Source organism: Tachyglossus aculeatus, chromosome 15 (assembly GCF_015852505.1).
Source record: "Tachyglossus aculeatus isolate mTacAcu1 chromosome 15, mTacAcu1.pri, whole genome shotgun sequence".
NCBI classification, from domain to species: domain Eukaryota; kingdom Metazoa; phylum Chordata; class Mammalia; order Monotremata; family Tachyglossidae; genus Tachyglossus; species Tachyglossus aculeatus.
The window spans coordinates 9407023-9418798 of record NC_052080.1 but is presented as its reverse complement, the minus strand read 5'-3'; the positions used below and the strand labels follow the sequence as shown (position 1 = coordinate 9418798).

General features: G+C 41.9%; 1 protein-coding gene across 5 annotated transcripts in view; it reads right to left on the bottom strand.

Annotated features, from left to right (window-relative positions):
• Window positions 1–1102: 1102 nt before the first annotated feature.
• Window positions 1103–11776, bottom strand: part of MID1 (midline 1) — a 329808-nt gene continuing 319134 nt past the window's right edge. For all 5 annotated transcript variants that reach the window (XM_038757166.1, XM_038757167.1, XM_038757170.1 and 2 more), the window contains 2 exons: window positions 6284–6491; window positions 1103–1686 (listed from right to left, as the gene is read on the bottom strand). In XM_038757166.1, the coding sequence (XP_038613094.1) occupies window positions 1338–1686; window positions 6284–6491 (557 nt within the window). In that variant the 3' untranslated portion in view covers window positions 1103–1337. The remainder of the gene's footprint in view (window positions 1687–6283; window positions 6492–11776) is intronic.

Genomic DNA, 11776 nt, shown 5'->3' with positions numbered 1-11776 from the left:
TGTGCCACTGAAACATTGATAGTCAACTTGATTTCTACAACCTCCATGGAGGGTCCTAGCATAATGAGACTTAATTTTGCTAAAAATATATTTTTTGGATTGAAGTCCATTTTCTACAAATGTAGTGACATGTATTGTCATTAAAACCAGATAAAAACCATAAATCATCAAAATGGAGAGTCAGGCTCTGGGTGCACTGCCCTAGGCACTACATATCAGTGATATGTGCTCACATACCTGTTAGTGGAACTAAGTCTTTTTGTTGTTTCCATTTATCATAGAATAAGGTTCATTTCTTTCCCCCAAGGGACTAAGAAAATACGATAGGTGAGAGACTATTAAATGTGAAGGAAAATGCTTTATGGACCCAGGGGAAGACATTAAATGGAGCAACAACGTAGATTTCCCTGCATTATAAAAAGAGTAATCCAATTTCTGACAAACACAAATCATCTTTGATTGCGAATTTGGATGTGTCGATGTCCCCAACTGTGCAGGCCCAATGCAGTCATCCTCTAAATGCTCATCATGCATTCCCCAGTGATTAATGCCATGAGCACTCGCTGGTAGGAACTGGGAGGAGAGCAGGGATATTCATTTTCAAAGCCTCTGCTGATTCAGGGTATAAATCTGTGATCAGCAATAGTTGTTTTCCCAGAATAAGGAGTTTCCAGCCTCTACCTTGCTATTTGTTCTAGTTCACCATCAGGTGATCGCACACTTTTTTATGAGCAATTTTAACATTTTTTCTTTTTAAGGGAGGAATATGCCTCCCTATTTACTGGTCAGGGAAAGAGAATCTTTCCTCTTCGTTTTACCATTTAGCCTGTCTTCAAAGTAGTTTCTCTCCTTCAACCGCCCATCCTCGGCTACAAACTTACACTGGGTGAGTTTGGGATTTGATGAAGCAAGAGCATGGATAAAACTTGCTCCAACTGAATTTTTTCTTTTTCCCAAGCACTTAGGCCGTGATGAAAAAAATGTGTAGAGGGCTGGTAAAACTTGAGTAAATGGGCTCTTACCGTGCAAAACCAAATAATTCCAAAGGGTTGTAATCCAGATTGGGTTTCTTTTATAAATAATCTATAAATCTTCCTGTAAATACAAAAAGTGTTCCAAGAAATTATTAAAGCCATTTCCTGCCCTTTAATACAAAACACGCTGTGGAGAGTGTGTGTGTGAGAGAGAGAGAGGGTCCTCTTTCCAGCCCCATCTGGGCTAATTTATGGACACCTTTTATGCCCCCACATAGTTGAAGAGTTCTGGTCAACCTCTTGTGGGCTGGCCTCCTGCAGTGTCCCAAGTTCAGCATCCGCTCCTTTTCCATCCAGCCGCAATCACGGCAGCTGCTCTGTGCAGTCCAAGTGATCTGGTATGGGAAGGCCCGTGATAATTGTCAAACATTTATTCCACACAGTGAATGTGGGACACACGGGCTGGGCGAACGTAATGTCAAAAGTATAAAGGTGGAGCGAGTTCAAAGCATCATAAAAAGCGACGGAGCCATTGTCATAGTCCAGCAGGATGCCCACGCGTCGGAGGTGGGGGGCGGGTTCAATTGGAATTTCCTTGCTGTTGTGTCTCACCACCCAATTATTGTTACAACGGCACAGCACCCAGGAAGCAGAATTCTTCCCAATCCACTCATGCTTCGGTGCTGTCTTGTAAGCGAGACCAATGGCATACCTCCAGGAACAAAAAACAAAACCAAACCAAGTTTATCCTCCATGTCAATGAGAGCTCATCTTTAGTCTACAGAGCTTGGGGGACTGTGGCTATCCTCTTTTGTTTACATCCATTCTCATTAAGTAAAGGCTCAGAATGATAATTATGTGTATTTAATTAACATGCTCTTCCACTCCAAACCATTCTGTGATGAGCAGGCTCAATGTCACCTGGTGGATCGGTTCTCTCACTGCTTTCCCTTTTACAAAGAGACTGTGGGGAGTCCAGCCTTGGTCCCACTTAATGGGAAAATAATGAGATAAAAGCAAAACCAAAAAATCATGGCGTTAAAATCTCACTAGTGTCAAAAAGTTGGGTGATTGTCCCCTGGGAGGAATCATGCCAGTCTTCTTATACATTCATATTCAAATTCATGCTCTCTCTCTCTCTCTGTGTCTCCTCTTTCATATCTTTTATCATTCCGCTAGAGAACCAGTTAGGGTCAAGGAAATCAATACAGATAGATTCACTTTCAGATTCTTCATTTCGAGTTGGACGAAAAATAGGAATTTTGGAAATATCTACCAATATCCACATTCCTGTCCATTTACCCAACACTAGTTTTAACTAGGAGAACCGCACCAAGTAGGATCTTGCTTAACTGTGAGAGACTAGATGATAACATAGGACATCCAAACCAGTTTCACTTTAAGAAATGTTTTTGGATCTTAGGTGGGCATCAGTTCAGTTTACACTATTTATATGGGAAACGGCTTTCTTTTGTGCAACACTCTATTTTTCATGGAACCAATTAAGAAGGCGAGTCGGGAAAGAGCAGAATTACCAGCTGTGAAAACTTACACAAGAGCCTATACTTTCGCACACCTGCTGCTAAGAAACACTTAGCCCAAACGGTATAGTGTATTAATACATCGGACCAAATGATGATTTCATTCATTCCTTTCAGCCCCGGTACAGAATTTAGAAGGCTGGCCTTTTTCAGGGCTCTTATTAAAGGACTCCTTTTGCTTTTTCCCCGTCTTCTGGAAGGATGGACAGGATGGGTTACTAGACACGAGCACACGGTGGAATTCGCACCGGGGTGACCACTGGTGTCACCAGCCAGCTGGAACATGCAACAAAAGAGAAGCTCAACCACATGGCGATTAGAGTCACTTATGGTGGCATTGAGCCCAGTGTGAGCTGGCAGGCTCATGGGTCTTGTGCTGTCAGCCCAACGGCTCCCGGCCCGCTACTCCCTCCCCGGTTTATTGGAAAGACGCAAGTTGGGAGCAATGATTCTCGTGGCCTTTAACCAAGGGAGTGATTTTGGCAGGATTTCATCTGAGAAAACCAGAAGGGTGGTGGGGACTTCTCCTTGCCTTAATCCTAGAGGCGCTCGGTGGTACCCTAAAAGCTTTAGGGAAGATCGGGAACTACTTTCTTCAATCCACGGCATGTCCGAGCAGAAGGAGCACGGGGCTGGGAATCAGGAGACCTAAGTTCTAATGCCGTCTCTACTACTTGCCTGCTGTGATCTTGGACAAGTCACTTGATTTCTCTGTGTCTGTTTCCTCATCTGAAAAAAGGGCTAATGTCAATGTCCTTCATCTCCCTTGGACTCTGAGGTCCCTGTGGGACAGGGTCTGTGTCCTACCTGATGATCTTATATCTACCCTACTGTGGTTGGCACACAACACCATTACCATTAAATACCATTACCAATAAATACGATTAAAATAAATACGATTGAATGAATTATCATTGTTACAGCAGTAAGTTGGGCTTTGGGAATAAATGTTTGCAAGGTGCCATTTGGTTGCAATGTTAAAAAAAAGGTGACAATTTAGTTCTGCTTCAAAAGCCACCTGACACCCCTGGCTGCAGTTAGTTTTGCGAAACTATTTTGGGGGCTAAGTTGATTGGATATTAACTAAATGTATATTAAAACTTTGATTTTGATAATGAGGCCAGTCATATTAATTTATAATGTACACTCACCTACTTTTTTGTTGCACTCCACACCTAGAGGGAACATAACTGACAGGGATAACAGCGCGTGAGTGGTTCTGTGTAAGCAGCCCGCTCTCAAACAAATCCCTCTGTGCTGATTCTTGGCTCTGACCTCAGTCCCCTTAATCAATCAATAAATGGTATTTACTGAATGCTTACTGTTTATAGACCACTATACTAGGCACTTGGGAGAGTACAATACAACAGAGTTGGCAGACACATTCTCTGCTGACAACGAGCTTAGAGTGTGGAGGAAATAGTCTACCCTTAGAGAAGCGGTGTGGTCTAGTGGAAAGACCGTGGGCCTGGGAGCCAGAGGATCTGGGTTCAAATCCCACTTCTGTCAACTGCCTGCTGTGTGACTCTGGGCAAGTCACTTAACTTCTCTGTGCTTCAGTTTCATCTGTAAAATGGGCATTCAACACCTGTCCTCCCTCCTATTTGGACCGTGGAACAGGGACTGTGTCCAAAGTGATTAACTCCTATCTACCCCAGCACTCAGAACTTGTCTCAGTGCTTGCTGATTTAAGACTCATCTTGTATTTCTAACAGGAGACTCCATCAGACAATACAATCTGCGTATTTCCACAGAACTTAAAAAGGTAGAGAATGTCAAAGTCCAAAGTGAAAGTCCTAAAAGGCAGAAGACGCACCAAATGAGCTTCCCAAGATGTTAGTGTACCCCAAGACACATATACAATTAATCATAGATTTTAAAAGCTGGCCCAAGGGATGGGGTGGGACAAAGGTGTGTCTAAAGCAAATATCATCACTAGGCACTCCTACTCACTGTTTCTACCTCATATAACCTCAGTGACATGCTGTCCCAGTAATGCGAGAATTGAGACCATCAGAATTCCTTTCAGAGCTTGATGACTTTTTTCCCAGGAGTTATTTTTGACTTCTGGTGGATAATTTAAGTGCTAATTGCTAATCTGCATTTATAGAGGTGAAGTGACCCTGACACCTTGGAATTTCCTCAGGAAGGAATAAATACTAATCTGATTATAATTAGCATTTATTAGATGCTTTATTGATGGGATTTTAATTGTTCCTCTATGAAGAGCTATCCCAGAATGATTTGGGATGTTTTAACTAGAAAAAAAGAATTCTGTCACTATAGTCACATTTATCTCATTTTTCATTGCTCATATGATGCTTAGCAAGCTGAAAAACGGTAAGACCTGTCAATGGAATCAAAGAAGACAAGGTCCAGCCAATGCCCTCTGATTAGGGGACATTGCAGGTTTGGGTAGAGTGTAGGCCATCCTCTAGGTGGGAGCTGAGGGGTAATCTGTTGTACTGTCCTCTCCCACGCACTCAGTACAGTGCTCTGCACATGGTAAGTGCTCAATAACACCATGGACTGTTAATGGCAGGGACAGTAGTCAGTGCCGTTCTGGGGTCAGAGTGGTGTGGTTACCGAGTGTGCTCCTGAAAATCATGCTGCCTTTCTTTCTGGCTCCTCTTTGTGCCCTTTTGAAGCACATGTGGGTGAAGTAGATGGCAGGGCTGGGATACTGCCTCCAGGAAATGATTTTCTTCTTGGAAAAAAGCACCTACATGCCTGCTTCCAACAGAATCTAGGGAAGTGACTGAACCCCACCGCTCCACAGCCAAGAGCAATCTAGTCCCTGCCGAGCTCTGACTGGAAGACCAAACCTGAAAGCATCTAAAGTGGCTGAAAATTTAAATTTAGATTAGCTCCAGGACTATCAATACAGTAAGGGAAGGTTCATTCATTCATTTATTCAAACGCATTTCTTGAGCACTTACTGTGTGCAGGGCACTGTACTAAGTGCTTGGGAGAGTACAGTACAACAATAAACAGACACATTCCCAGCCCACAGTGAGCTTACAATCTGGCGGGGGGGGAGACGGACATTATTATAAATCAATTACGTGAAGGTGATTTCAGATAAAAGCACCATTACTTTGCATAAATACTGTTCTTTGGTGACCTATTAAGAAAAGAGCATATTTTGAGCTCAAAATCTTGTTTGCAATACATTTCCAAAAATGATTTACCGAAGGCAGTGTGGCCTAGTGTATAGAGCACAGGCCTGGGCGTCAGAAGGATCTGGGCTCTAATCCCAGCCACTTGTCTGCTGTGTGACCTTGGGCAAGTCACTTAACTTCTCTGTACCTCAATTCCCTCATCTGTAAAATGGGAATTAAATCCTCATGTGCTGTGTCCAAAACTGATTATCTTGCATCTACTCCAATGCTTAGTACAGTGCCTGACAAACAGTAGTATGTATTTAACAAGACCATTTAAAAAAAAAATCTCTAGAGGCTCCTCTTGCTTTCCCGGTCTCCTTCCAACCAAGAAGACAATCTAGGTTATTAATTGATTATTTAGAAAGACGCAGACTAAGTTATTCTGGAATCTCTAGTGCTGGCTGATACGCTTGTGGGGTGGCGGGGGCACTGGTAAATACTTCATTAGAGTGAAGATATGAGTAACGTGTCCAATGTGTTTACCTTTTATCTACCCCAGAGCTTAGAACAGTGCTCGGTACGTAGCAACTGCAGAACAAATACCGTAATTATTATCATTATTATTATTTTCAAAGCCTCAGTGCGGTGGAAACGAGATGCCTACCATGTGCTGCCGCTTATGACTACCTCCCAGTAGTGGCGCCCACTGTCAATGAACACATTTCCAGCCACTCCGTAGCTCCCCTGGCTGGTGAACCGCTCCGGCGTGTGACTCTTTTTGGACGAGGTTTCATCACGTTCAACCGTCAGGTTATCGTGGGACACCTTGAGTTTTCGGTGGGCAGACTTGGGATCCAGTTTAAATGGCTGGCCTGTAACCACACACAGAAGACAGAGGAGAAAATGTCGGCTTTACTTCGAAGAGACACGATCCATGTTAAATTAGATTTAACCAAGGAGCACAGGACTTGCCTGGGTTCAGATCCTGTATCATAAAATATATTTAGGGGACCAGGCTATTTTTCTCCAAGTGGATACTGGTTCAACATTCGCTCAGTTCTCCAAAAACATAGGGGTTTGATCCAACTCTAGTGCAAGTGTTTCGTGTCGCTTGTGTGCACCCAACTGTTTCTTCTGACACTGTCACGTCCTCTATGCAAGCAAGTTTCCATTGTGGGAAACTTTTACAATTTTTGATTCCCAAAAAATGCTTAAAATGGAAGATGTAGTGAAAACATGCATTCTGGAAGGGCGGGGTGTATGGCTTAATAAGAAATTTCCCTTACAGAGATGAGTTTTATAGGCATCCTTTTTTTTCCTTTAAGGCATATTGATTCATTATATCAATGATCTAACCATTAAATTATGAGAGCCATACCAACTTACCTTATGCCCACTTTCCTGGTGGGAAAGAGAAAAGCAGCAGTCCATGGCCTCAACAAACCTTAAGAAGGCTGTGGTGCCTCATGTAGCCGTCTCTGTGACTGGGGCTGTGACTCCTGGACTTGAATCATGAGGAGCTTGAAGATCTGCTCCTCTAGCAATAGTAGCCTACAAATTTTCAATTTTTATTTTGTTTGTCCTTGCCTCTCACTCAAGTGGGGTTTTTTGTTTCATTTTTTCTGATGCTCCTGTCTCTAGTCCTGTCTCCTGCCTTATATTCTTAGATTGAGAGTCCCTTGAGGGCCAGAGACCATGACCAATTCTCACACGTGTATTGTGGATGAGGGCCCAATTTATAGCTCAGTGTTGAGGCAGATTGGAAAAGTTTGTTTTCTCCATTACTAGCCTGCCTCCTGTATGGAACATATGAGCAAATTGAGTATCTCAATTTTTAAGAAAGTTATCAAAATATAAAGCAGTGCACATTTTAAAAATCATATAATATCTTTTTTAGACTGCTTCTATACCTTTTAGTTTGCCAATTGCTAAGAATTAGAGTCCTGGCTTTAGAATAGGCATGAAATGACATTACTTGATCACCTTAAAAGGAGTTTGAAAAGTGGTTGAAACACAATTCTGAATTCGGGTCATCACTCTTCTGGATTTATCTAGGTATGCAATAAAACTCTGTTCAATTTTACTTATACTCTTTAACTACTGCAAAAATGCCTCTGGACTCGGTCACAATTGAAGATTTATTATAGCCTATCTCCTGCTCTTGTTGATTCCATCTCCCTTCAGAGCCATTATTTCATCGACAATTCAATATTACTTGGACTTCTGCCTGTTCAGGAATATAAACCTGGATAAGATGTGTGAAAACGCAGGAAATGAATTACAAACTGGTCCAAATAATATGGTGTAAAAACATCCCCGAGACTGTTGCTGTTGGCAGGTATCTACTGCATTAACGTGAGCCTCATGGGCAGGAACAGGAAGACATTCGATAAACTCAGCCATCTGAATACATAATACATAGGAACAGGACAAGCTTGGCTACTTTGACAAGGTTTGAGTGTAACCCTCTCCAAGAATACATAGGTGCCATTTGGCTCAGAACAGGACACCTCCTTCTGTGACTACCAAAATCCTTTCTTCTAAACCCCTTCCAGCATGAAGGCAAACCTTCAAAAGTAGAGGCTGACAGCCTCTGAGTCAGTGTGGAAAGTGGTTCTCCTCAGAGACACAGCAGCCTGCTAGAATTACATGTGAAGTTTAAAATTACCATCTGCTTTGCTTTGTGTTGTAAAAACTAACTACAGTGTGATTATGCTAGCAAATGTAGGGGATTAAATGTGGTTTACCAAGTGAAGAAAAATAGCCGCGAAGTGTTGTGTTTAGCTTAGCCTTTCTTAAAACATTTCCAAAATGATTTTTTTTTTGTTTGAGGAAATAAACTGCTTTTGAATTAAATAAGTTGGTGTATTTTCTATGACATTAAAACCCACTTTTTCCTAATGATCTCTATGTGGTGTGCTAAGAAATGCATATTCTGTGAAAAATGATCAACTTTGAGGTGCAAAGTACCTTTTAGTACCCAGATGCCTTGTGGTACAGTCCTGAGAATGTTTTTAAAAGAAAGCCCATGCCTTCATTAGGCTGGGGAAAAGGTTTTTCATTAACAAAAGAGGCCAGTTCTAGATCAAGGAGAATGTACCTTTAGAGAACAAGACTTATGAAAGGCTTGGGAGGAGAACTTTTTCTAGAGTTGGAGGCATTTACTTTTGTAGTTTCTAATTAGCATCTGCACAGTAAATACAGTAACCACCATACATCCTCCTTACACTAGTGGTATAATTATCTGACATTTTCCTCACTGTCTATTAGGTCCCAGGAGTTTAGAATATGTCCTGGCACTCAGCATTCCATCCTATTCTATGCTACTTGGGCCTTACAGTCCTCATACCTAAACAAAAATCTCAACACTGCCTCTGACCCAAATACTTGGCCATTTCTAAAATTAGAATCCCAGAAAATATCTTTATCTTCCATTTATGATCCCTGGGCAAATGTGTGTCTCGAATTTCATTCTAGTGGCTCAAGATTTAGCCACTGCCACTTCTTGTAAATTGCCCATAAAAAGAATCAATAGATCTTGAGATTGAAACGACGGTTTCTGGGAGCCAGATGCAGTAGACATTAACCACTACAGATGTTGTCCATGATCGTTTCCCATGCTTCAACAACTGGAAAATGCCTCATTACGGCTGCCTGCTATGGGACTGGGATTTTTCTCAGGCCACGGGTCATTAAGAATGAGATTTCAAAGTTTCGACAGAACACTGTCAATTAGATACACTCTGTTCTAAGGGAGATAGTATACTCTGCCATTAGCCAGAACTGGATTAGAAGTGTAAGATATTAACTTTTCCTTGACTGACATAGCCATTCCAGAGAAGATTAAGCATAGTGATTGTTAGGAATTTAAATAGGAATGATGGATTTAATTCACTAGTGGTGTCTATATGACAAACTACTTTAAAGGGTACCAGTTACAAGTATGTCCAACAGGAAGATTTAAATTGCTTGTATGGGGTTGGTTTACTGTGCAGCATCTTGTAAGTTCCCAGTTAATACCCTAGAAACTATTCTAATACTTTTAGAGGAACATTTTCACTCACCAAGTTTCCCTGTCATTTTAGATAATTTAATCTTTGAAACATCTAGAAACCCCTATAATACTTTTAGAGTAACATTTTCACTCACCAAGTTTCCCTGTCATTTTAGATAATTTAATCTTTGAAACATCTAGAAACCCCTATCCTTAGGGCTCTTGGGAGTATGAAGTAGAAATAAATAGAGACAGGGGATTTAGGATGGATGAAGAACCAAGTCTTGAAGTTTCCCTCCCAGCCTATTCACTCATCAATTTATTTTCTCTCCTTTGCTAAGGGCCTCTGAACCCCATTATCAACATCGATCCATCTCTTTCCACATTTAGGATTATCCTCTCTCCTCCAAATGAAATGCCCTTCTCAATTTTCTTTGCCCAGGTTGGACCGCCCCTTTCTCCCACCCACCATCACCCTACTATGTTTTCCCTTTAAGTCTCTAGCCTCATATCTACTCAGTCCTCCTACCACCCACAGGAGCTCTATATCCTCCTTTTGCTTTTTCCTGAGAAATGGGAACAGTTAAAAATGTTTTCTTCACAACTCCAATACCTTTCTCTCGCCTATCCCTTCTGCTTATTGTACAAGTAGGGCTGGGAGTGTCTGTGAGGAGTGTTAAAATGTTGCATTAAAGAGGGAAGTGCACAGACAATAACTCAGTTTCTATTTTACAAGGAGGATACTTCCAACATTCCTCTCATCATCCAACACAGGCATCAACATGTAACAGCAGTAATACCACTACTCTGAACACCTGTTGGGTGCAATGTCACACTAAAGCCCTTGGGGAAAGTCCAACAGAACTATGAGACATGTTTCCTGCCTTCAACATTAGACATTCAGTACAGGTGGATGATGAGATGATAGGCTGATGCACCTCGGGGTGCTGGGAGTTAATCTGAAAGTGTAGGATCGGCTCTTGATGATGGAGGCAGAAGTGAGAGGAAAGAAGGAACTGAGGGTTTTGAGGGAGAAGCTCATTGTGGCAGTAAGGGACACACAGTATCTTTCTTCCTGTGTAGCCCATTCCACGGGTCTCCTTTCTGTTCATCACATTTCCACCTACACTCACTTCACCTTTTCACAAATAGTCAGCTGTCTTGGAGAACCTTTCCTCTCTCAATACTCTGAGAAGGCATAATAACTGGATTTTTCCTATGAGGTGTGAAAACCACTCACTCTTCTAAGCATCGAAAGAGAATCAGTCTAGAAAAACTGGAATTAAAATTAAAGTTTTTTCAAGATGCAGCCTAAAATCAAGTTATCAAATTTATTTCAAGAGACTTTCTTTTCTGCTGATCTGGCTCATCTGGCTTACCACTTTGGCAGCTATGAAAAAGCTGTAAAAAAGAAGTAAAAACTGAAATCACCTTGGTAAATGCATGGGACCTAGACTGGCATCTCATGAAAAGGACTTTTCTTTCAGCAGACATTGGAAACACAAAATTTAGTTTGGAATCACAAGACTTTCAATGATTTGTTGACTGTCTCCCCCTTCAAGGCTGGGAGCCCGCTGTTGGGTAGGCATTGTCTCTGTTGCCGAATTGTACTTTCCAAGCACTTAGTACAGTGCTCTGCACACAGTAAGCGCTCAATAAATATGATTGAATGAATGAATGAATTATCTGAGGAGGAAAGAATGGAAAAGAGTAGTGGGATGAGTCAAGAGGAGGAAATGGAGGAGAGGGAGGACAAATAGAGAATGGAAATTAGAGGGGAAAAAAGCAAGGAAAGAAAAGAGAAGGGGAGGAGAGAGAGAGTGCTGAGGAAGAAAAGAGAAGAGAGGAGAAGAGGAAATGGAGAGAGGAAAGAAGATCTCAAGGGGAGGAGGATAAAAGGAAATGGAGTGAGCAAAGAAGCTGGAGAGGAGAAGAGGTAATGGGAGGGGATGGAGAGAGAAAAGCGGTTTTAGGAAAGGGAAGTGGAACTGGACAGAGAGAAGAGAAGCTGGGGAAGGGGAAGAAGAGGGAATAGAGAGAGAAAGAAGGGAAGCGGAGGAGGAAAGGAAAAAGAGGAATAAGAGGGAATGGAGAAAGAGAGGACAGAGAAAGCTGAGGAGAAGAGAGGGGTGGGAGAAAATGAAAAGGGGTAGTTGTTTTTAT